Below are 27,355 nucleotides of genomic sequence, written 5' to 3'. Positions count from 1 at the left end.
GGAACTGAGCGACCACTGCGGCCACAGGTTCGAATCTTGCCTCGGGCATGGATGTGTGTGATGTCCTTAGGTTAGTTAGGTTTAAGTTGTTCTAAGTTCTAGGGGACTGATGACCTCAGATGTTGAGTCCCATAGTGCTCAAAGCCATTTGAACCATCAGTAATCTTGTAAACACTTCCTTCCCCTATCCCAATGCAGCGTGACAATTCGTTCACTGTGATGCGTCAGTCCACAGGCACCAATTCGTTAACTCTCTGCACATTGTCTTGAGTGTGTGCAGTACGAGGCCTACCGCTGCGAGGACAATCCTCAATATTGCCGTGCCCACTTTCATTACGTAACCTGCTTTCCCACCGACTAACTATACTGCGATCGACAGCAGCATCTCCATACACCTTTTTCAACCTCTTGTGGATGTTTCCCACTGTCTCGTTTTCACAGCACAGGAATTCTATGACAGCACGTTACTTCTGACGAACGTCAAGTGTAGCAGCCATCTTGAAGACATGCTGTGACGCACGCCACTCACGGGAACAGGTTGAACTAAGTTTGAAAACAAGCGGGAAGGATGTATCTACACACTGTAAAACTTTCACACATGCAGAATGAAAACTGTATTTATACAAAAATAGTGTGAATTTCTTTTGGAGTGACCCTCATATAAACTTTTTACTGATTTAAATAAAAACTGTCTCCATAGCTTTTACTCTAATAATGCGATTACAGCCTGGTAAGACATTGTACTCTCATGCTGGATGGCTGCCTACTCATTTCAGCCCTCGGTGACCCGTAAGTCAAAACTTGGGGCTTCTGAGAAGCCCTAAGCTGCAATGGATGCTGTACAGGTTCAGTGAAAATCATTATTTCTCAGAAAGGCATTGTGGAGAGAGTTTAGCTTCCCTCCACAAGGCGTACAGTATGATCTGTAGCGCAGGTTCAGGGGCATGAGAAGTATCTATGATATCTGCCCAACAGAAACATAATAATGTACTTCTACTGTTGTCTTCGTATGCACTATGTTGCTTAGACAGGATATAACAAATAGGTATGGCCAAACTTTCAGGAATCATTCCTCACACGTAGAGGAAGAAAATGTATTATATGGACATGGCTGATGTAAGAGATCACTTTTTACAACTTTTCATCATTTTAATCATCTGCTTTGAAACTAAACCTTATCTGTGGACACTACATTTGCACTAAAGTGAAGGTTGACACACTGTTTAATGAACCATTCGCAGAAGTGTACCCGAGCAGGAAAACCTCTTGCTGACAGTGTCTGTATGCACTGTACATGGTACAGATACAGCAGGTTCTCATGTTGCACTCAACAGACTGTCGTGTGGTCAACATTGCTTGTTGCAGCTAATTGTCTTACGCTGACGCTAGGGTTGTCGCCAATTGCGCGACGATGTTCTTCCTCCAGTTGAAGTGTCCTCGTTCGTATAGGCCTCCCACAGTTGCGAGTAGTAGGCTTAAAGGTCGCATGCCCCTAAGAGGACGATCAGTTGTTTCAAACGTCCTCTTGTCGGGGCATTGTCGTTCTGGAAACCTCCTCCGATACAAAAGCTGAGCGCCACGGCCATTGCCATCTGTTAATCCATATAGTTAGTAGGCATCTGCCAACTCCGCTTTTGGGTACGCTTCTATTGCATTGACCAGAAAACAAGTCCGTGATGAACACCAATCAGTTGATGCTACGTGATTGACGCTAGGAGAGCAATGAAGTTAGCCGCATGCCAATACAAACAATGAAGCGAGTCACATTTCAACATCATCTTCGTTCAGTTCGAACAACAAACACTGTCGGACAACCTAAGAGTTACAACATACTGCACATTCTAACCAAACGTAACCAGGCGGTTATTCTGTACATTTCATTAAAGAAAACGTTTCATGTAATACTGGTATGTCCTGTGTGTTTCCCATGATTAATGTGATTATGAAGAGAAGTAGATAATTAGCTCTAACATGGGAATAACACGTTTCCTGATCCATATTCCTATAACACATTTTTTTCTTCTATGTGTGAGGAATGTCTCCTGAAACTTTGACCATGACTTTTTCTTACACTATGTATATAAGAAAAGTAAGCAGCTAGCAGCACTAGCGGGTATGCTTTAAAGTTACAAAATGCAGCCGGTAAACATGTTTTCTCTTTCTCGATCACGACTGGGCTTGAGCTAACAAAAAATGGGACTTAACATCTGAGGTCATCAGTCCCCTAGACTTAAAACTACTTAAACCTAACTAACGTAAAGACATCACACACATCCATGCCCGATGCAGGATTCGAAACTGCGACCGTAGCAACCGCGTGGTTCTGGACTGAAGCGCCTAGAACCGCCCGGCCATAGTGGTCGGCTTGAGTTAACAAAGACAATTCAGAAAACAGAAAGAGTTCCAACTTTATTTATTTTCCAAGCGAGACTTAGACGCTCGGAAAATATACACGTATCATGCTAAGATACTCATGTCTGTAACGTAAAGCATCTTCAAGATGTATGAGACAGATGGTTAGAATACTGGGATATTATAGCTGATTCGTTTTCATGCAGACCCTTCGTATTCACAGTCATTAAAAATTCGCATTCTCTCTAATGGCCTACCACAGAGATGAATGAATCCTTGCTGATATCTACCTCTAGTGTACTTTCCCCTGGAAGTACAAGTGCAAGGAAAAAATATCCTAAACTGGGGATAGAACCTCAAAATGGAGAAGCACACTTCGCCACTGTACCGGCAAGTTTCACTTACGGCCAGTGCCCATACGTAACTTGAGGAGTTTTGCCACCTCGGGCAAGTCACTGCATCACGCATTGACATAACCAGTGTCGGTATCTGTGCAGTGAGCAAGGCGTCGAGCTGTAACCTGTAGAAGGCCACACAACGTAGTTGTGACGGACCTACCCACAATGAAGCCCAGGTTCCCTTGGGTTCACCGCATTTTAGCCCAATTACGCCGAAGTTCCCTGAGTTCTTCCCTATGTTCCCAAACGTACAGATGGTCGGAGCTTGGTGCTCTATGCAGGATGATTTTGCTAAATTGGGCAAACGGCAGGAAACAATCTCTGAGAGGACAAGGAGTGAAAAAGTTATATGGCAGGAAATATGTTCCAAGGGAGGTACACCTACTTGAAGGTGAAGATGAAAAATCTTTGATACTGTAGCTTTCAGTGACAGAAAGCACACATGACACCACTTTAGACAAGTTGGAATGTTCTGCCTGTACTAGCGTCTTTAGTGATATGATGACAGAGAACCATCAGCACTAATTTAGCCTCAGTGTGTGGTCAATGTAGATTCTCTAGAGCAGGGCGTCCCAACCTGTGGCCCGCGGACCCCTTAGGGGTCCGCCTACTCTTTCTAGGGGGTCCGCGGCCACCTTCCACCAAATCGTGTAAAATAATGAGTAAAATTATTGAATAAAAATGTGAAAATCAAATTCATCACTATTTTTTTCGTGTGAAAAACATGTGTACTTTTACTTCAGGTTGTATCCCCAAGCAGCCTTTGCGGTTCCTAAGTGAGAACGTATACACAGTTTAGTGCCGGAGAATGCGGCTTCTCTGATCGACTGTTTAGCAACAATACGGAGGTCGTTTGTGCGCCGGCTCACGGCGCTAGATGCGCTGAAACCTTTTACGCATGCGTGGAGCGAGATTTGTCGACCAATCACAGCGTATGCGGCCCCAGGCATCATTAAATGTTAAACTTGCTTTGTCAGTGCACTACCAATTTCATAAGGATTTTTGACCAGTTTATTACTTCTAACATGGATCGGTGGCTGAAGTCAGGATTATTGAAGAAGGGTGCAATTTCTCCATCGCCTTCACAACAAGGGAAGTTTCCAGTTGAAATGAATGAGGAGGGAGGACGACCAAAGGAAGACTTTACATACATTTGAACATTTTTCTTCGGATTTCACGAAAAACCACACACACACACACACACACACACACACACACACACACACACACACACGACTGTTACGAAATTTGGATGCTCCTTACAGGACAGTAGCCAAATAGTGGAAGTGAACAGACCATAAGCGGCAGCTTGTCAACAGCGAACAGTTTGGACGTGACGTTGATTGCTCTTGGAGGAAGACAGCTCCATCGTGTGAAATTTCAATTACCAAGTAACTTTAATCAGGCTATAGTGTGTTGAACAAAGGGAGTAAATCCACTAGTAAGTGTCTGGATGCAGTGGGAATTCAAATTGGATCGTTAATTTCAAGTTGTTTTCATTTATCTCTAAACCAAAGACTATTGATTCTTCGGGGGGGGGGGGGGGTCATTGGGAACATGGCACTTGCATTAAGAAGCTTTCAGTTCCCATGGGTTTCGCTGTGAATTTTAAAGTTACTGTGCTCTTGACTGACTAGGGGTCCGTGTTGTGTCTATTTCATACAGCATAGACACAATGAGGTAGCTAGGTGCACGCTAAACTAACGCAGACGGGCTTGAAGTTCTGGAACATGAGACTTATTAATGAATAAGAGGAAAAGTACGTAGATGCGTTTAATATTATCTTTATTCTCTTGTTGGAATACATCTCTCTTGAATATTAGTAAGCTATAAGCACTGATACAAATGGCGCCTTGCTAGGTCGTAGCTATGGACTAAGCTGAAGGCTATTCTATCTGTCTCTCGGCAAATGAGAGGAAGGCGTCGTACTTCTGGTCGCAAGCAATGTCGTCCGTACAACTGGGGCGAGGTCTAGTCCGTGTCGTGTGACCTGCCATGTGGTGGCGCTAGGTTTGCGATTACACAGTGGCGACACGCGGGTCCGACATGTACTACAGGACCGCGGCCGATTTAAGTTACCACCTAGCAAGTGTGGTGTCTAGCGGTGACACCACAGTCCGCCATGGATTTTCGACTGAAGAAGGAGTCCGCCAGCTGAAAAGATTGGGAAGCCCTGCTCTAGAGATGCCTCTGCACGGTAAAGCGGAATTGAGTGGAGACCAGTCAAGTAGTAGCTACGTTACCCTTTGTACCACCAAAGGGACATCTTCCAGTTGGGGAGGTAGTGTCAGCCGCAGGAACGGATACACCTCACGTGTGAGGTGTTGTGTAAGGACGGCTGGTACCACAGGGCGGTCAGCAGTAATCCCCGCCCACACATCAATGCTGAACTGGTGCTGATGGTTCGCTACCACCATACCACTAAAACACTAGTAAAGACAGAAAATCCCCATGTGTGCTTTCAGTCACTGAAACTTACTCTGTCAGCCTTCCCATGGAACGCATTTTCGGCCATATGACCTTCTTTCCCTCTCAAGGAAGGTTTCCTGAGATTTATCCAAAGTCAGCAAAATCGCCTTCCATATCTTGCTATTCATACTGCGATTTATACTTCCCTGTTTAGCGAATCATAATCGAAGATGCTTGCACATTATCTCTACCACTCCTCTATTCCACCTGAAAACGCACACAACCCTGCGGACACAACCAAGGAAAGATATTTTCAGACACTTTTATGGGTAATCGATGTGCGGTCTGCCAAAGGGCGACGTCGTGTCTATAAAGGAAGAGGAATGAAAGAGGAACCCGCCTGGTAGAATTTCGCACAGAGCAAAAAAAATGGCTCTGAGCACTATGGGACTCAACTGCTGTGGTCATCAGTCCCCTAGAACTTAGAACTACTTAAACCTAACTAACCTAAGGACATCACACACATCCATGCCCGAGGCAGGATTCGAACCTGCGACCGTAGCAGTCGCACGGTTCCGGACTGCGCGCCTAGAACCGCGAGACCACCGCGGCCGGCGCACAGAGCATGGTTTAAACATGGTCCGCTTATTACATTCTCTTCTTCTCGGCGAAAATGAAGTGATCTTCGGCAAAATTTAGGGAGAACAGTGTGTCATTACCTAATAGGCGTAACTCATAATTAAGCCTATAGATCAAAACACTATCGAATGTTGAATAGTTATTCTTGTTAACAGGCGAAAACTAGCTTGACAACCGATAAACTGCTCTGTCAAGAAAATTATGTAACGAAGAATAAAGAGCACAAACTCTGCCGTTTGGCCAGACAATAATTAACATTTCATTTGCTATTCTGAACTAGTTTCTCCCACACAGAGCCTCCCCCCCCCCCTCCTCCTCTCCGCTCCAGCGTTAGAACGTAGCTCCCTGAATATGCGGGAAGTTATGTCGTACCTGCCGACCTGCTCTCTGCTCTTGTATGCGTCCCTGGACCCTCTGTCTTCGTTTGCTGTCCTGGTTGATGCCGGCTGTTCTGCCTCTATGATGGCAGTCGCCGGTGCAGATGTCCTCCTCTCCTGCTGTAGCGTTTGCACGTCCGTGGAGAGCAGATATGCAGGCTTAAGCCGTTCGCACGACACTACCAGAGGCCGGTCATTGTACCCTGTTTGAATCGTATGTTCATTGCCTCTTAACAACCAGAAAAGTCCCGAGTTTGGAGGTTGGAGCGGCGCCCGTACAGCATCGGTTCGCATGATCACAGGTGAGCATGTTACCATGGCCCTGTGTACAATCACATTTCTAAATCCATGACGTGATACCGGGAGACGGGTATACCTTGGCTATTTGCAGCTTCAGTTGCTGTGACATATACGGCAACTCTGGTTCCATAGACGTCTACTTTTTGAAATGAACTATGACGGCAGACGCAACTTTTCTCCGTATGCCTTCTCGGCGGTCGACGCCCCAATATCCGGTTTAGCTGCTGTGCGTGGTCGTAGCAAAACTAGTGGTGGTGACGCTGTTCGACAATTATCATGGCACGTAAGTTCTACGCCGTATCTCGACCATTCCATTCGTTGAGGGGCGATAGCTTGTAGTATGGCGGTGCTGGAATCCACATAATATACAGGGTATTACAAAAAGGTACGGCCAAACTTTCAGGAAACATTCCTCACACACAAAGAAAGAAAGTATGTTATGTGGACATGTGTCCGGAAACGCTTACTTCCCATGTTAGAGCTCATTTTATTACTTCTCTTCAAATCACATTAATCATGGAATGGAAACACACAGCAACAGAACGTACCAGCGTGACTTCAAAAACTTTGTTACAGGAAATGTTCAAAATGTCCTCCGTTAGCGAGGATACATGCATCCACCCTCCGTCGCATGGAATCCCTGATGCGCTGATGAAGCCCTGGAGAATGGCGTATTGTATCACAACCGTCCACAATACGAGCACGAAGAGTCTCTACATTTGGTACCGGGGTTGCGTAGACAAGAGCTTTCAAATGGCCCCATAAATGAATGTCAAGAGGGTTGAGGTCAGGAGAGCGTGGAGACCATGGAATTGGTTCGCCTCCACCAATCCGTCGGTCACCGAATCTGTTGTTGAGAAGCGTACGAACACTTCGACTGATGTGCAGGAGCTCCATCGTGCATGAACCACATGTTGTGTCGTACTTGTAAAGGCACATGTTCTAGCAGCACAGGTACAGTATCCCGTATGAAATCATGATAACGTGCTCCATTGAGCGTAGGTGGACGAAACTAAAATGAGCTCTAACATGGAAATTAAGCGTTTCCGGACACATGTCCACATAACATCTTTTCTTTATTTGTGTGTGAGGAATGTTTCCTGAAAGTTTGGCCGTACCTTTTTGTAACACCCTGTAGATAGCTCCAGAAGCAACGTTGACTCAAACTGTGGCCCCCTGTCTGTTATGGCATGTGCGGGACAACCGAATCGCAAAATACAGGTAGTCGTGGATGCCCTTGGTGTCGCCTCCGCTGATATATCCCTTACCTTTTTCAGATTTCTTCCATTCTAGACGTTTCAGTTCCATGTTAAAGTCTTATTTTTTGGATATTATTTCCCATGTGCTTATAGTACTTTCCATAGACGCATGGCTCATTAAGAAGTCTTCTTTGTACATTTTGACAAGCATCTTTTGGGTGTACTCAATTTTATTATGACAATTCATGTGTCTGATTTGACTTTTAACGTGGATAACTTCCCGAAAGCTGGGGCTCCATAATTGCCCATCTACATTTTGGAAATATAACCGTTATAAACCTGAAGATGCGTCTATACTGACGTGAAACCAGTAAGTACGAATAAAGTACCTTCATACAGCTATTCGGCTTTTGGAAACACCTCATCGCTCTTGACTTTTTAATTGTTATAATTTTTGTGATAGTTTGAATGGTTTTTGAGTGTTGAGAGTTATTATTGTTATTTCTAGAGTAATCACTTTTTCACAACGTGTACACCTGTCCACAGCCACAGACAAATAACGATATCCCTCCGATGGCGGAAGTGGGCCCACGAGGTCTATGTACACGTGAGAAAATCGACTTGTCGTTTCTGAAAAGTCTCCCACGCGTTGATCAGATGCCAGCCAACTTTGCATCTTCGACAGGCCATATACGTCTTCGCCCAAATACTGGCCATACGAACTTCTCTGTCATCACCTAGGCAGTGATGTTCGCTCTGGGATGTGCAAGGCTGTGGACGCTGTCAAAAACTGATTTTCATAGCGACTGTGTTACAAACGGCTTCGGTAGGTTCCTGGATCTATTGCACCAAATTAGGTCTCTCCTACCCAGCTTGGTTGAGTTTGAGGGACGTGGGGTTGTTTCTCAACAGCTGTTGTAGCTGCTCATCTGTGGCTTAATCATCTCATAAGTGGCTATAATTTATCGTGGCGGAAACTCTGCCGATTCTCTTAGCCTGAGCTGCTGATAACTTTCGTGAGAAAAAAACAAAAAAAAATGTAAGGGCATCCAACGTTCTTACACGCTTTGCTGGGGTGCTGTACCAATAGCCAACTGGCTGGCGCCCACGACAATTGGCAGCGGTGCGTTATGGACTCGGTGAGACAACAGAACTGCTTATTTGCAAACTTGTCCTTATCTTTTCGAATGCTTGCTGCATGATGGGCGTCCATAGCAAGTGTTGCTTGCCTGTTGTGTTACTCGCTGCTAGTGCACCCGTCAGCGATGCCCCAAGTAGATAGCGTCTATAAAAGTTGATGATTCCTAGGAATCAACGTAACTGTTATAACCTGTAGGTCGCGGAAAATTCCGTAGCGCCTCCACTTTTTCTTGAAAGAGCGGATATCGGTGGTTGATACCTTGTGACCGAGAAACGTCTCTTGTCTTGCCTCGTTTAGTAATAAGCCAAATTCTCTTATTCCGCCGAGTACTGCTTTAAGGAGTTCTTCATACAGCTCAGCTTTCCTTGAGAATATTAATACGTCATCAACATATGCAAAGCAGAAATCCAGAGCCCTCAACACCTCATTTATATATCTCTGTCAGGTCTGAGCCGGATTCTTCAATCCACATGGCATAAGGAGGTGTTGATACAGCCCGAAAGGTGTTAACACAGCCATCTTGGGAATGTCTTTTTCAGTGACGGAAATCCGGTTATAAGCTTTTCTACAGTCGACTACATCTACATCTACATCTACATGGATACTCTGCAAATCACATTTAAGTGTCTGGTAGAGGGTTCATCGAACCACCTTCACCATTCTCTATAATTCCAATCTCGTATAGCGCGCGGAAAGAATGAACACCTATGTCTTTCCGTAGGAGCTCTGATTTCCCTTATTTTATCGTGGTGATCGTTTCTCCCTATATAGGTCGGTGTCAACAAAATATTTTCGCACTCGGAGGAGAAAGTTGGTGATTGGAATTCCGTGAGAAGATTCCGTCGCAACTAAAAACGCCTTTCTTTTAATGATGTCCAGCCCAAATACTGTACCATTTCTGTGACACTCCCATATTTCCCGATAATACAAAACGTGCTGCCCTTCTACGCTACGATGAAGATCGTAGCCCCAGATAAAACATTTGTAAAATCCCGCAAGTTTGGCACAGGATAGCGGTCAGATATTGTTTGTGCATTAATCACGCCGGTAATCCTAGCATGAACCATGGACCTTGCCGCTGGTGGGGAGGCTTGCGCGCCCCAGCAATAGAGATAGCCGCACCGTAGGTGCAACCACAACGGAGGGGTATCTGTTGAGAGGCCAGACAACCGTGGGGTTCCTGAAGAGGGGCAGTAGCCTTTTCAGTAGATGCAGGGTCAACAGCCTGGATGACTGACTGATCTGGCCTTGTAACACTAACCAAAACGGCCTTGCTGTGTTGGTACTGCGAACGGCTGAGAGCATGGGGAAACTACGGCCGTAATTTTTCCCGAGGGCATGTAGCTTTACTGTATGGATAAATGATGATGGCGTCCTCTTGGTAAAATGTTCCGGAGGTAAAATAGTCCCCCATTCGGATCTCCAGGCGGGGACTACTCAGGAGGACGGCGTTATCAGGAGAAAGAAAACTGGCGTTCTACGGATCGGAGCGTGGAATGTCAGATCCCTTAATCAGGCAGGTATGTTAGAAAATTTAAAAAGGGAAATGAATAGGTTAAAGTTAGATATAGTGGGAATTAGTGAAGTTCAGTGGCAGGAGGATCCCTTAATCAGGCAGGTATGTTAGAAAATTTAAAAAGGGAAATGAATAGGTTAAAGTTAGATATAGTGGGAATTAGTGAAGTTCAGTGGCAGGAGGAACAAGACTTCTAGTCAGGTGAATACAGAGTTATAAATACAAAACCAAATAGTGGTAATGCAGGAGTAGGTTTAATAATGAATAGGAAAATAGGAATGCGGGTGAGCTACTACAAACAGTTTAGTGAACGCATTATTGTGGCCAAGATAGATACGAAGCCCACGCCTACCACAGTAGTACAAGTTTATATGCCAACTAGCTCCGCAGATGATGAAGAGATTGATGAAATGTATGATGAGATAAAAGAAATTATTCAGATAGTGAAGGGAGACGAAAATTTAATAGTCATGGGTGACTGGAACTCGACAGTAGGAAAAGGAAGAGAAGGAAACGTAGTAGGTGAATATGGAATGGGAGTAAGGAATGAAAGAGGAAGCCGCCTGGTAGAATTTTGCACAGAGCATAACTTAATCATAGGTAACACTTGGTTCAAGAATCATGAAAGAAGGTTGTACACATGGAAGAAGCCTGGAGATATTGGAAAGTATTAGACATATTATATAATGGGAAGACAGAGATTCAGGAACCAGGTTTTAAATTGTAAGACATTTCCAGGGGCAGATGTGGACTCTGACCACAATCTATTGATTATGAACTGTAGATTAAAATGAAGAAACTGCAAACAGGTGGAAAATTGAGGAGATGGGACCTGGATAAACCAAAAGAACCAGAGGTTGTAGAGAGCTTCAGGGAGAGCATAAGGGAACAATTGACAGGAATGTGGGAAAGAAATACAGTAGAAGGAGAATGGGTAGCTTTGAGAGACGAAATAGTAAAGGTAGCAGAGCGTCAAGTAGGTAAAAAGGCGAGGGCTAATAGAAATCCTTGGGTAACAGAAGCGATATTGAATTTAATTGATGAAAGGAGAAAATATAAAAATGCAGTAAATGAAGCAGGCAAAAGGGAATACAAACGTCTCAAAAATGAGATCGACAGAAAGTGCAAAATGGCTAAGCAGGGATGGCTAGAGGACAAATGTAAGGATGTAGAGGCTTGTCTCACTAGGGGTAAGATAGATACTGCCTACAGGAAAATTAAAGAGACCTTTGGAGAGAAGAGAACCACTTGTATGAATATCAAGAGCTCAGATGGCAACCCAGTTCTAAGCAAAGAAGGGAAGGCAGAAAGGTGGAAGGAGTATATAGAGGGTTTATACAAGGGCGATGTACTTGAGGACAATATTATGGAAATGGAAGAGGATATAGATGAAGATGAAATGGGAGATAAGATACTGCGTGAAGAGTTTGACAGAGCACTGAAAGACCTGAGTCGAAACAAGGCCCCGGGCTCTGCTACCTTTACTATTTCGTCTCTCAAAGCTACCCATTCTTCTTCTACTGTATTTCTTTCTCCCATTCCTGTCAATTGTTCCCTTATGCTCTCCCTGAAACTCTCTACAACCTCTGGTTCTTTCAGTTTATCCAGGTCCCATCTCCTTAAATTCCCACCTTTTTGCAGTTTCTTCAGTTTCAATCTGCAGTTCATAACCAATAGATTGTGGTCAGAGTCCACATCTGCCCCTGGAAATGTCTTACAATTTAAAACCTGGTTCCTAAATCTCTGTCTTACCATTATATAATCTATGTGATACCTATTAGTATCTCCAGGATTCTTCCAGGTATACAACCTTCTTTTATGATTCTTGAACCAAGTGTTAGGTATGATTAAGTTATGCTCTGTGCAAAATTCTACAAGGCGGCTTCCTCTTTCATTTCTTCCCCCCAATCCATATTCACCTACTATGTTTCCTTCTCTCCCTTTTCCTACTGACGAATTCCAGTCACCCACGACTATTAAATTTTCGTCTCCCTTCACTACCTGAATAATTTCTTTTATCTCGTCATACATTTCATCAATTTCTTCATCATCTGCAGAGCTAGTTGGCATATAAACTTGTACTACTGTAGTAGGCATGGGCTTTGTGTCTACCTTGGCCACAATAATGCCTTCACTATACTGTTTGTAGTAGCTAACCCGCACTCCTATTTTTTTTATTCATTATTAAACCTACTTCTGCATTACCCCTATTTGATTTTGTATTTATAGCCCTGTAATCACCTGACCAAAAGTCATGTTCCTCCTGCCACCGAACTTCACTAATTCTCACTATATCTAACTTTAACCTATCCATTTCCCTTTTTAAATTTTCTAACCTACCTGCCCGAATAAGGGATCTGACATTCCACGCTCCGATCCGTAGAATGCCAGTTTTCTTTCTCCTGATAACGACGTCCTCTTGAGTAGTCCCCGCCCGGAGATCCGAATGGGGGACTATTTTACCTCCGGAATATTTTACCCAAGAGGACGCCATCATCATTTAATCATACAGTAAAGCTGCATGTCCTCGGGAAAAATTACGGCTGTAGTTTCCCCTTGCTTTCAGCCGTTCGCAGTACCAGCACAGCAAGGCCGTTTTGGTTAATGTTACAAGGCCAGATCAGTCAATCATCCAGACTGTTGCCCCTGCAACTACTGAAAAGGCTGCTGCCCCTCTTCAGGAACCACATGTTCCTTTTAGCAGGTATATATGATTTTTTCAACTTAAATTTTCATCGATATGCCCATCCAAGAACTCAAAAACTTTTACTCTTTATTTTTGTTGATGCAGTACGTTAATATTGAGGTCGTTTTTTTCTCTTTTCTTTTTTTTTACAGTAAGAAAGTGGATGAGCTGTGGTTTTTGAAAGTTATGTATAACCGTTAATAATTTAAAAAAACTCATTTACTGTTTTTTGTTTACGTGTTTCTTTTACAATAATGCTTGTATCGTATGCAAAACGACTAATTCTGCCTTATGATTTAAATAAATGATAAATAATTAACATAGAGCAAAGACAGTAATAGGTCCTGCGAAATACACATTGTGATTTGTTCCCATCAAGACTGTATGGCGTACGTTTGTGCACATCCTAGTGTAAAAATTTCCTGCACCGTGTTTTTTAAGGTGGGAATCTGCAGAACCACGTGCTCCATAAAAACGTAATTCTACTATTGGAAAATTATAATAAGCACCATGGAATACCTTCGATAATTTCGCAGAAGAATCCCAACTGATGATATTTCACAATTTAAAAACTGTATTACTGAAAAGGCGGGTGACAATTCTTGAGTATTTAACATTATCAAATAGGCTTGAGACTGGTTGGTGATTGTTGATGTGTGTGGGCCAACATTTTGTTAGACTGACCTAACAATAGTTTATTTTAATTTGATTGGTAAAACACTATCAATTAAAGATGTATTAAACGTTCGACTGAGAATATTACATAATATAGGCCCTGAACTCTGTATTGTCTTAATGGAGACAGGATGCTTTATTACTAGAGCAACACATAAATAAGTACGGTACACAGGACAGAAAAATGGAGAAAATAAAATAACTGCTACATATAATTGTAATACAGCACGTATCAGGGGCAAGACATGCTTCATTTACAACATTACGATGTGAAAATCCCTATTTACAACTGCTAACAGTTATTTCACTATATTATTGAAATTCTACTATCAGTACAGTGATACTTACTTACCATGTCATCGTCCCTGATTTCTGTCACATATTCGTCATCGAATTGCAAAGTGGTCCCTTGAGGGCTGTTTTCAGGTATACGAGTCACAAATCTGACAAGAAAAAAAAAAAGAGCCACGTTACATTAAAAAAAAAGACAGAATACACAATAACTATATGATTTTCCACATTCATGGTGGCTCAAGTAAATATTCACCCAAATCGATTGTACTGCCGCCTCCTTCTTCTTGATCTTAAAATACCCTGTGTTCATTATATATTACACGTTCCACAATAGGTTTATTAATGTCAATATGATAAAATTAGTCCGGTGACAACACAGATCTTACTGCAGCACGTTGTAGAGGTATTATTATTACTATTATTTTGTTATTATAATTAGCCAGTGTATTATAAAAATGGTTCAAATGGCTCTGAGCACTATGGGACTTAACATCTGTGGTCTTCAGTCCCCTAGAACTTAGAACTACTTAAACCTAACTAACCTAAGGACTGCACACACATCCATGCCCGAGGCAGGATTCGAACCTGCGACCGGAGCGGTCACGCGATTCCGGACTCAAGCGCCTTTAACCGCACGGCCACACCGGCCGGCAGCCAGTGTATTATATTCTGTGCTATAATATAAATGTATGTGTGAGTGTAGTGGTATGTTTGTGTGATTGAATACGAACCCATTATCACGCTAGGCTCATCGTATGCACGCGAGTCGTGAAAGCTACCGCGACAGCACATATTCCCTCCACTTTTTATCACAGGCACGCCAGAGAAACAATTGAAACGCCCGCAAATACTGTTCAGTAGTGTGAGAGTCGGTAGATAACGTGCTTCCGATCGCAGTGTTATTAACAGACCTACTACGCTACCGACTACTGCATGTATCGATACTGGCGAATGTCCGATAGGCGCAATATAGGCACACCGTCTGACAAGAAAAATGAATCACCCAGAAGACATAGTCGGATGTCGGTGTAACTTCGTACACCTACACGCCATTGTGGGGAATGTAAATTACAGATAGAATGGCAGACAGGATGCGTTGGTGTTGTTACTAGGCCTGAAAGGGTATATAATGGGAGTGAACAGCGTCTGAAAAAACCAATATCCCTATCTTCGGTTTGCTGGAGAATCCCTAAACATATTCCCAGTTTGAACATAACGAACTTTCTTGAGACTGAGAAGTTTAAGTCCACGAATCAGCGTGGTTTTAGGAAGCATCGCTCGTGCGAAGCTCAGACTGCCCTTTTCTCGCATGATATACGGCGAACTATGAATGAAGGGCAACAGGCAGATTCCATATTTCTTAATTTCCGGAAGGCGTTTGACGCGGTGCCCCTGTGCAGGCAGGTATCGAAGGCACGAGCATATGGAATAAGTTCACTGATATGTGAGTGGCTCGAAGAGTTCTTAAGTAATGGAACCCAGATGTTGTCCTCGGCGGTGAGTGTTCATCAGAGACAAGGTTCAAAATGGTTCAAATGGCTCTGAGCACTATGGGACTCAACTGCTGAGGTCATTAGTTCCCTAGAACTTAGAACTAGTTAAACCTAACTAACCTAAGGACATCACACACATCCATGCCCGAGGCAGGATTCGAACCTGCGACCGTAGCGGTCTCGCGGTTCCAGACTGCAGCGCCTAGAACCGCACGGCCACTTCGGCCGGCTTCAGAGACAAGATTATCGTCAGATGTACACCAGGGAAATCTGATAGGACCACTGTTGTTCTCTGTGTACATAAATGAATTGGCGGAGAGGATACAGCTGACGGTGGCCCATATTCACATCTGCGAATACATTCCATTATTTCATCAGGTCTGTAGTCACCGCAGTGCCTGCTCCTTCGGTCAAGCGTGCATGTCCGAATTAACGTTGCATCGCAGTCGGAACAACACAGGCACTGCTATTCGTATTCATCTGTAATGGTGCAAAAACGTGGCGTCCTGTGACGTCACTTTCGGGCTCGATGATGCTTCAAACAGCAAGATCTCGGCACATGTGAAAAAAAAAAAATGACCTTAGCTCAAAGTTCATGTGAGGTGTAAGGTAGTTTAAAGATGTAATATTGGCACCAAATTTCAGTATAAATTTGCCCAACATCACAGTGGATGGGTCACACGAGGAGAAGATCGTGCCCCCCCCCCCCCCCCTCCTCTTACCCACATCTCATCTCTTCTCTTGACGCTTCTGCGATGGAAGTGAAAACCGCAACGCCCAGCGTTGAAATCACGCGGTGTTTTTGTGATTGTCACATATTTGCCATGGTTACAAACTGCTACCAATTTCAGTATGAAATGTTTTACTAGCTAAGACAAATATATTTGAGATGTAAACTTTCCGATGAAGCCCCTATGTAAGGGGGCTCAAAATTCACCCAAGGCCCACCTTAGATCTTTGTCAACGTTGGAGAATGTGATACATATATGATGGGGCACAGGCACATTTTGCTGCTGACGTGGCATGCAACGAGCCAGTATGGTCCGATATGGATGGTTCGAGTACAGCTTGTGCACATCTACATCTATTCGGGTACTCTGCAAATCACATTTAAGTGCCTGGCAGAGGGTTCATCGAACCACCTTCACAATTCTCTTTTATTCCAACCTCGTATAGCGCGCGGAAAGAATTAACACCTATATCTTTCCGTACGAGCTCTGATTTCCCTTATTTTATCGTGGTGATCATTCGTGCCTATGTAGGTCGGTGTCAACAAAATATTCGGAGGAGAAGGTTGGTGACTGGAATTTCGTGAGAAGATTCTGTCGCAACGAAAAACGCCTTTCTTTTACTGATTTCCAACCCAAATCCTTTATCATTTCTGTGACACTCTCTCCCATATTTCGCGATAATACAAAACGTGCTGCCTTCCTTTGAACTTTTCCGATGTACCCCGTCAGCCCTATCTGGTAAGGATCCCACACCGCGTAGCAGTATTCTAAAAGAGGACGGACAAGCGTAGTGTAGGCAGTCTCCTTAGTAGGGCTGTTACATTTTGTAAGTGTCCTGCCAATAAAACGCAGCCTTTGGTTACACTTCCCCACAACATTTTCTATGTGTTCTTTGCAATTTAAGTTGTTGGTAATTGTAATACCTAGGTATTTAGCTGAATTTACGGCTTTTAGATTAGACTGATTTATCGTGTAACCGAAGTTTAACAAGTTCCTTTTAGCGCTCATGTGGATGACCTCACAATTTTCGTTATTTAGGGTCAACTGCCACTTTTCGCACCATTCAGATATTTTTTCTAAATCGTTTTGCAGTTTGTTTTGATCTTCTGATGACTTTATCAGTCGATAAACGACAGCGTCATCTGCAAACAACCGAAGACGGCTGCACAGATTGTCACCCAAATCGTTTATATAGATAAGGAACAGCAAAGGGACTATATTACTACCTTGGGAAACGCCAGAAATCACTTCTGTTTTACTCGATGACTTTCCGTCAATTACTACGAACTGTGACCTCTCTGACAGGAAATCGCAAATCCAGGCACATAACTAAGACGATATTCCGCAAGCACGCAATTTCACTACGAGTTGCTTGAGTGGTACAGTGTCAAAAGCCTTCCGGAAATCTAGGAATACGGAATCGACCTGAAATCCCTTGTCAATAGCACTCAGCACTTCACGTGAATAAAGAGCTGGTTGTGTTTCACAGGAACAATGTTTTCTAAACCCATGTTGACTGTGTGTCAATAGACCGTTTTCTTCGAGGTAATTCATAATGTTCGAACACAATATATGTTCTAAAATCCTGTTGCATATCGACGTTAACGATATGGGCCGGTATTTTAGTGGATTACTCCTACTACCTTTCGTGAATATTGGTGTGACCTGTGCAACTTTCCAGTCTTTGGTTACGGATCTATCGTCGAGCGAACGGTTGTATATGATTGTCAAGTATGGAGCTAATGCAGCAGCATACTCCGAAAGCAACCCTGCTTTTATTAAGTGATTTGAGTTGCTTCACTACTCCGAAGAGATTTACTTCTATGGTACTCATGTCGGCAGCTGTTCTCGATTCGAATTCTGGAATATTTACTTCGTCTTCTTTTGTGAAGGCATTTCGGAAGGCTGTGTTTAGTAACTCTGCTTTGGCAGCACTGTCTTCGATAGTATCTCCATTGTTATCGCGCAGAGAAGGCACTGATTGTTACTTGCCGCTAACATACTTCACATACGACCAGAATCTCTTTGGATTTTCTGCCAGGTTTCGAGACAAAGTTTCGTTGTGGAAACTGTTATAGGCGTCTCGCATTGAAGTCCGCGCTAAATTTCGAGCTTTTGTAAAAGATCGCCAATCTTGGGGATTTTGCGTCTGTTTAAATTTGGCATGTTTGTTTCGTTGTTTCCGCAAGTGTTCTAACCCGTTTTGTGTGCCAAGGAGGATCAGCTCCGTCATTTGTTAATTTATTTGGTATAAATCTCTCAATTGCTGCTAGTACTATGAATTTAAGCCACATCTGGTCTACACTTATATTATTAATTTGGAATAAGTGGAGATTGTCTCTCAGGAAGGCGTCAAGTGAATTTGTATCTGCTCTTTTGAATAGGTATATTTTTCGTTTATTTTTAGAGGATTTGGGGATTACAATATTCAGTCTCGCTACGACAACCCTGTGTTCACTAATCCCTGAATCGCTTTTGATTCTCGTTATTAACTCAGGATTAAAAAGCCTGTTTGTATGTTGGCAGCGCTGTAGACTGTGTTAATATCGCTGACAGCGCTCTGCGCCCTCGGCAACAGATTCTGTGGTTGGACGGACTGACAGTTAGCGAGTGGATATGGAAGTGTGTGGACATGATATTCTTAGTGGAGACTCTGTGTTGGTAGGACACGCATTGTAAAGTGAGAGGAAATGATGTGTTTATAAGAAAATGCGCAAGGAAATGTATGATGATGGATGTTTGGTTGATAATGCTTGGGCAGTGGAATTATTGACAACAATATAATTTTTGGAACTGGATGTCACATGAATAAGGTAAAATTTTCTAAATACATTGTTTGTTCTTCAACATAATCTTTCTTTCGCTAACCATATGCCTCCTAGTAGTTACAGTCTACAGTAGTTAGAATCCTTTTATTTAGCTGGCTGTTGTGGCTACTTTCTGTAATTGCTGTAGTTCGTGTTATGAAGATTTTTTGTGAGGTAAGTAACTGAAGAAAAGAATGGGGTTTTCACTGTTGGGATTCGCGATTGAAATGACTTTAGACAATTAACACAGTTGGAGGTAGTTTCATATTTCTTTAATTTCGTATTTTTTGGATTTGTATTATTGATAGGACTTCTTGCAACTCAATGCCATTGTTTTGTGTTAATTACTGGAAGTCACATTGTCAATGTATAGCAGTCAGATTGCATTGGGCTTGTATATTGTGCGTAATAAATGGGTAGGTTAAGTTTGAGTTGTCTTGGCAGGGAAAATTCTGTAGGTCAGTGTTGAATAAAAAAATAAAGAGGTATGGTAGTTTCACCCGATTCTTTTCCTTCAAGATCAAGTGACCTCAAGACACTGGATTTTTCTGTCTAGGGTCATTTCAAAAGTGAAGTGTGTGGCACTCCCGTTGACATGCTTGAAGAACTGACGGTTTTGTCAAGATTTAGGAGATGATTCGAGGGTGTTTTCAAAGAATTCGTAACTCACTGTAGAGACGACTGTAGCATGTCAAGGCGACACATGGAACACCTCCTCCACAAGGTACGAGTCCGCAGCAAATTGTAACTTATAATGTGCTGAACTATAGCCCAATTAAAATTACTTGGTAGTTGACATTTCACATGTTGTAGCTGTTTTCCTCCAATCAGAGCGCTCAACGTCATGCCTGAACCGTTCGCCGTTGCCAAGCTGGCACAACAATTAGTTCGCTCCAAAAACAACAAACACACACACACACACTGAAGAAGCAAGGAAACTGGTACCCTTGCCTAATATCGTGTAGGGCTCCCGCGACCACGCAGAAGTGGCGCAACACGACGTGGCGTGGACTCAACTAATGTCTGAAGTAGTGCTGGAGGGAATTGACACCCTAAATCATGCAGGGCTGTCCACAAATCCGCAAGAGCACGAGGAGGTGGCGATCTCTTCTGAACAGTACGTTGCAAGGCATCCCAGATATGCTTAATAATGTCCTTGTGTGGGGAGTTTGGTGGCCAGCGGAAGTGTTTCAGCGCAGACAGGTGTTCCTGCAGCCACACGGTAACGATTCTGGACGAGTGCGGTGTCGCATTGTCCTGCTGGATTTGCCGAAGTACGTCGAAATGCACAATGGACATGAATGGACGCATATATGAAGATGGTATCTGTTCTTTCGGACATTTCCGAAAGAACAGATACCATCGGTGATCGTGCAGCTCTCTAGAACGAAATGATAATTAAATCAAGACCTTAAGCTGTCGACAGGCGTTCATATACATCAACGGGGACAGTTGAAAATTTGTGCCCCGACCGGAACTCTAACCCGGGATCTCCTGTTTACATGGCAGACGCTCTATCCATCTGAACCACGAGGGCACAGAGGATAGTGCGACTGCAGGGATTCATCCCTCGCACGCTCCCCGTGAGACCTACATTCCCAACTTAATGTCCACACACTACATTCGTAGTGCCCCTGCCCATTACACTCATTACTCGCGGCAGACAATCTTACCGAGTCCCGTAAGAGTTCGGGCAATGTGTGTGCATCCGCACAGAAGAAGAACATGTCTGAAAGAACAGATACCATCTTCATATAGTTAAGGCTAACCGGCCATTCTGTGCGGATGCACACGCAATGCCCGAGCTCTTACGGGACTCGGTAAGATTGTCTGCCCCGAGTAATGAGTGTAGTGGGCAGGGGCATTACGAATGTAGTGTGCGGACATTAAGTTGGGAACGTGAGTCTCACGGGGAGCGTGCACGGGGTAAGTCCCTGCAGTCGCGCTATCCTCTGTGCCCTCGGTGGCTCAGACGGACAGAGCGTCTGCCATGTAAGCAGGAGATCCCGGGTTTGAGTCCCGGTCGAGGCACAAATTTTCAACTGTCCCCGTTGATGTATATCAACGCCTGTCGACAGCTTAAGATCTTGATTTATCATTGAATGGACGCAGTTGATCAGACAGGATGCTTATGTACGTGTCACCTGTCAGAGCCGTCTCTTAAAGTATCTGTGGTCCCGTATCACTCCAATTGCACACGCCCCACATCATCACAGAGCCTCCACCAGCTTGAACAGTTCCCTGCTAATATGCAGGGTTCATCGATTCATGAGTTTGTCTCCATAACCATACATGTCCATCCGTCCGATACAATTTGAAACGAGACTCGTCCGACCAAGCAACACGTTTACAGTCATCAATAGTCCAATGTCGGTATTTGCAGACAGAGGCGAGGCGTAAAGCTTTGTGTCTTGCAGTCATCAAGACTTTCGTCTCCTAAAGCCCATAGCGATGATGTTTCGTTGACGGTTCGCACGCTGACACTTGTTGATGACGCAGCATTGAAATCAAAAGGGCTGCACTTCTGTCACGTTGAACGATTCTCTTCAGTCGTCGTTGGTCCCGTTCTTGCAAGATCTTTTTCCGGCCGCAGCGATGTCGGAAATTTGATGTTTTAGCGGATTTCTGATATTCACGGTACACTCGTGAAATGGTCGCACCTCGGAGATGCTGTGTCCCATCGCTCGTGCGCCGACTGTAACACCAGGTTAAAAAAAAAAAAATGGTTCAAATGGCTCTGAGCACTATGCAACTCAACTTCTGAGGTCATCAGTCGCCTAGAACTTAGAATTAATTAAACCTAACTAACCTAAGGCCATCACACACATCCATGCCCGAGGCAGGATTCGAACCTGCGACCGTAGCGGTCACGCGGTTCCAGACTGAAGCGCCTTTAACCGCACGGCCACACCGACCGGCAACACCACGTTCAAACTCACTTAAATCTTGATAACCGGCCACTGGAGCAGCAGTAACCGATCGAACAACTGCGCCAGAAACTTATTGTCTTATATAGGCGATGCCGACCGCAGCGCTGTATTCTACATGTTTACATATCTCTGTATGTGAGTAATGGCTATACCAGTTTCTTTGACGCTGTGTACATACATTCACATACACAACGATGCTAACGAAATGCGCACATTTCGTCCACAGTACTAACCAAACACTGCTGGATTCTTCCGTACAAGACGCGAATCAGCGTTATTTATACAGTTTTTAATGTGTTGGTGAATGTGCCAACACCTTGTAGATAGAGGAGGCCGAATGCACGCTATCTAACGCAGACGGGCGTGAATTCTGGAACAGGATAAGTAGTGAATTCTAATAAGAAAAGTATGCAGCTCCTTTGGTACTTATCTTTTAATCCATCCTTTGTATACATCGTTCTTGATGAGACATCTGGAGATTGTGGCGATACAAGTGAGACTCTTTTGATACAAGCTATCTAAGGCTAATGGCGCCTTGCTAGGTAGTAGACATGGACTTAGCGGAAGGCTATTCTAACTGTCTCTCGGCAAATGAGAGCAAAGGCTTCGTCGGTATAGTCGCTAGCAACGTCGTCGTACAACTGGGGCGAGTTCTCGTACGTCTCTCGAGACCTGCCGTGTGGTGGCGCTCGGTCTGCGATCACACAGTGGCGACACGCGGGTCCGACATGTACTAATGGACCGCGGCCGATTTAAGCTACCACCTAGCAAGTGTGGTGTCTGGCTGTGACACCACAGTTTTTATAGTTATCGAGATTGGCTTACATTAGACAAGCTTCGCACGACATTGCGTGAAACCGAATTTTTGAAGGCTGTCAATTGTTGCCGTTGAGACACCAGAGTCATAAATACAACAGTTTGGTGAAGCATAGTGATTAGTGTATAAAATTGACGTGTAGAAGGTCGAGTTTTCGAATCTTGTCAAATGCACCAAGGTTTATAATTTTTTATAAATCTAATCAAAAGGCTTTGATTAGCATTTTTATTCAGTAAATTGGTTAAATGTAATTTTTTTATTTCTAATACTTTGCCGTGGCACAGCCATACCGTTACAGCACCTCCTCCGTAGTTGACTATTTATTGGCACTGCAAATGATGGCAGGTGATGTTTTCTAGGTATTCGTCAAACCCAAACCCTTCCATCAGATTGCCACACGACATAACGTGACTCGTCACTCCAAATCACCCGTTTCCAGACATCCACTGTTCAGTGGCAACACTATTTCCACCACGTCAAGCATCGCTTAGCATTGAGTACAGCAATGTGTGGCTCATGAGAAACTGCTTGACCGTTGTTCCCTGTTCTTTTCAACTTCCTTCACATTCTCATTGTGCTAACTGGACTGACGGTAGCACTTTTGAACTCACAAGTCATTCATTCCTCTGATTTCATGCGAGTCGTTACAACCACCCTTAACAGTAATGGTTTCACTGTGGCTGTTCCTTCGTCACGTCAACAATAATCGATTTGGGCATCTTTAGAAGGGTCGAAATGTCGCTTACGGATTTGTTACTCAGATGACTTTCAACGACATTCGAAGTCACTGAGCTCTCCTAACCGACCCATCGTGCCGCTACTGCCTCCTATTGACTACATAGTACTCCCCATCTCCTTTTATACTGGCGGGTACCCGTCTCGTAACATACGAGGGACGTTCAGAAAGTAAGACAACACATTTTTTTCTGAAACCAGGTTGGTTTTATTCAGGGTTCCAACACACCATATTATTCACCGATCTTTTGAATACAATACCCTATTTCTCAACATAATCCCCGTTCTGACCGACGACTTACGCCACCTTACTGGTACCATTTTACGTCTTGCAGCATCATTAGCCTCCTCGTCACTGACGCATTGCTTCCCAAGGAGTGCATCCTTCACTGGGTCAATCAGATGGAAATCGGAAGGTGCGAGGTGCGGGCTGTAGGGCGGGTGAAGAGGAACAGTCCAATGAAATTTTGTGAGTTCCTATCGGGTGCGCAGACTTCTGTGAGGTATTACGTTGTCATGAAGAAGGAAGGCTCATTAGCATTTTTCTGGCGACGAACACGCAGAAGTCCCCAACATTGTAGGAGTCACAGGTCTGTGCGGCCGGCCGGCTTGTAGGAGATCGTACAGGTCTGTGCGACCTACACCACTGGTCATTAAAATTGCTACACCAAGAAGAAATGCAGATGATGAACGGGTATTCATTGGACAAATATATTATACTAGAACTGACATGTGATTACATTTTCACGCAATTTGGGTGCACAGATCCTGAGAAATCAGTACCCTGAACAACCACATCTGGCCGTAGTAACCGCCCTGATACGCCTGGACATTGAGTCAAACAGAGCTTGGATGGCGTGTACTGGTACAGCTGCCCATGCAGCTTCAACACGATACCACAGTTGATCAAGAGTAGTGACTGGCGTATTGCGACAAACCATTTCTCGGACACCACTGACCAGACGTTTTCAATTGGTGAGAGATCTAGAGAATGTGCTGGCCAGGGCAGCAGTCGAACATTTTCTGTATCCACAAAGGCCCGTACAGAACCTGCAACATGCGGTCGTGCATTATTCTGCTGAAATGTTGAGTTTCGCAGGGTAGAGCCACGGGTCGTAATACATCTGAAATGTAACGTCCACTGTTCAAAGTTCCGTCAATGCGAACAAGAGGTGACCGAGACGTGTAACCAATGGCACCCCATACCATCACGCCAGGTGATACGCCAGTATGGCGATGACGAATACACGCTTCCAATGCGTGTTCACCGCGATGTCGCCAAACACCGACGCGACCATCATGATGCTGTAAACAGAACCTGTATTCATCCGAAAAAATGACGTTTTGCCATTCGTGCATCCAGGTTCGTCGTTGAGTACACCATCGCAGGCGTTTCTGTCTGTGATGCAGCGACAAGGGTAACCTGCAGCCATGGTCTCTGGGCTGATAGTCCATGCAGCTGCAAACGTCGTCGAACTGTTCGTGCAGATGGTTGTTGTCTTGCAAACGTCCCCATCTGTTGACTCAGGGATCGAGAAGTGGCTGCACAGCCACGCGGATAAGATGCCTGTCATCTTGACTGTTAGTTATACGAGGCCGTTGGGATCCAGAACGGTGTTCCGTATTACCCTCCTGAACCCACCGATTCCGCATTCTGCTTACAGTCATTGGATCTCGACCAACGCGAGCAGCAATGTCGCGATACGATAAACCGCAATCGCGATAGGCTACAATCCGACCTTTATCAAAGTCGGAAACGTGATGGTAAGCATTTCTCCTCCTTACACGAGGCATCACGACAACTTTTCACCAGGCAACGCTGGTCAACTGCTGTTTGTGTATGAGAAATCGTTTGGAAGCTTTCCTCATGTCAGCACGTTATGGGTGTCGCCACCGACGCCAACCTTGTGTGAATGCTCTGAAAAGCTAATCGTTTGCATATCACAGCATCTTCTTCCTGTCGGTTAACTTTCGCATCTGTAGAACGTCATATTCGTGGTGTAGCAATTTTAATGGCCAGTAGTGTAATTGCGATAATGACAGACACCTCGCTCAACGACTCACCGTGCTTTTGTTCACTCCCAGTTCACCGCATACATTCTGCAAGCACCTATGAATATCTGCGACGCTCTGGTCTTCTGCCAGAAGAAACTCAATGACAACTCGCTGCGTGGAACGCTCCTCCGTTACATAAGCCATTTTGAAGGCTACGTATAGCGCCGCTACCTATCGCAACTTCATTATATTACTGGAGCTGAAGCGAGAATGTTCCTCGATGTCTCACAACAAATTCTGCATTTTCTAACTGTAACTGATCGAGAAAAAAAATGTGTCATGGTGCTTATTGAACGATCCTCGTACAATGGTCACTTCGTGTTTCATAGGAGGATCCGAATACGTTTGGTCAGATTGTGTGTATCTTCCCATTTAGACTAAAGGTGACAAAACAAATAAATGGGTGCGTGAAAAAGTGAATACACCCCCTCCCCCTTGGCAGGCCCTTCAAATTTTACTGCAGTTACTTTGTTGTGTTTTGGTGCTCGCCGTGTATGTCACATCAGTGCTGTGTGTGCTCGGTGTGGTCGTCTCGTACTGTGAACGCCGTTTTTATTTGTGCTCGTCGTGCCGCCCAGGAGCAGTGGAATGAAATGACAATAAAGGAAAAATAAGTGAATAACTGTATCTCATAGGTATTACAAGAGATCAAAATGCAGACATGAAAGCTTGTGGTTAAGTGGGACAGTGACAATCAGCGAACCTCGTGGTCTCGAAGTACGGGGGCGAGTTCTCGGGTGGTGAAAGCAGCAGGGCTATCTCCGCGGTGGCGGACAGCGCCGGCGGCTCCTGGATGTCGGTCTTCACCTCCTCGGCCACCACGGTCAGCACAATGGGCTGGTGTGCGTGCGTCACCGACAACAGCTCCCGCAGCGGCTTCTGCAGGCGGACCTCACCTGGCGGCATGCGAAATTCTCCATGTCAGTGGTCGTCAAACTGCGGCCCGAATCAAGCACAAGGTGAGTCAAAAAGGACTTTACAACTTTGGAACGATATAGAAATTTATTGAGATAACTTATAGAATCGGTAGGTATGTCATTTTGTAGCCAACAACCTCAAGTTTGATTCACGTACTGCATCAGTACTAGTGATGTGACAATCGACTGCAAAGTTTGGAAATTTGCGTAAAGGGCTATGGGACCAAACTGCTGAGGTCATCGGTCCCTAGGCTTACGCACTACTTAATCTAACCTAAACTAACTTACGCTAAGGACAACAAACAGACCCATGCCCTAGGGAGGACTCGAACCTCCGACGGGAGAGAGCCGCGCGAACCGTGACATGACGCCATTGACCGCACAGCTACCCCGCGCGGCGACAATCGACTGCTTTTAGCAATCAATTGGTCAGTCGTTTGTTTTTTCGTTCAGTTGGTTTTTTCAGTCGAATGAAACACCCGAATGAAACTGGTCTCAGCGGCCACGTCAGCTACATGAATGTTTTCACTGACTCACCGTGTTGGAGTGGTTTCATTCAGTGTGAGACAACCGATCGAAACGTGTCTCCGTCGGTTGCGGACGTTATATGACGTTATCACTTATTCACCGGATTTGAGCGATTTTATTTATACATTCTTCAGCCTTTTCGGCTATACATGAAACATGACTAGGGCTGACAACTCTTTTAGAGACAAATAAAGTATCTTATTATCAAGGAGACGTGAGTAAAAAGTACGAGGGCAGTTCAATAAGTAATGCAACACATTTTTTTTCTGAAACAGGGGTTGTTTTATTCAGCATTGAAATACACCAGGTTATTCCCCAATCTTTTAGCTACACAACACTATTTTTCAACGTAATCT

At 44.3% G+C, this 27,355-nt stretch overlaps 1 protein-coding gene across 1 annotated transcript in view; it reads right to left on the bottom strand.

Moving 5' to 3' along the window:
- LOC126238244 (cadherin-86C-like) overlaps positions 1-27,355 on the bottom strand; it is a 333,139-nt gene that overhangs the window by 134,673 nt on the left and 171,111 nt on the right. Inside the window, exons 8-9 of the mRNA XM_049947781.1 lie at positions 26,258-26,450; positions 14,045-14,135 (exon numbers count right to left, since the gene is read on the bottom strand). Coding sequence (XP_049803738.1) covers positions 14,045-14,135; positions 26,258-26,450 — 284 coding nt within the window. The remainder of the gene's footprint in view (positions 1-14,044; positions 14,136-26,257; positions 26,451-27,355) is intronic.

The sequence above is a fragment of the Schistocerca nitens genome, chromosome 1 (genome assembly GCF_023898315.1).
Source record: "Schistocerca nitens isolate TAMUIC-IGC-003100 chromosome 1, iqSchNite1.1, whole genome shotgun sequence".
NCBI classification, from domain to species: Eukaryota; Metazoa; Arthropoda; class Insecta; order Orthoptera; family Acrididae; genus Schistocerca; species Schistocerca nitens.
Note: the sequence above shows the minus strand (reverse complement) of the source record. Positions and strands in the feature narration are given on the sequence as shown.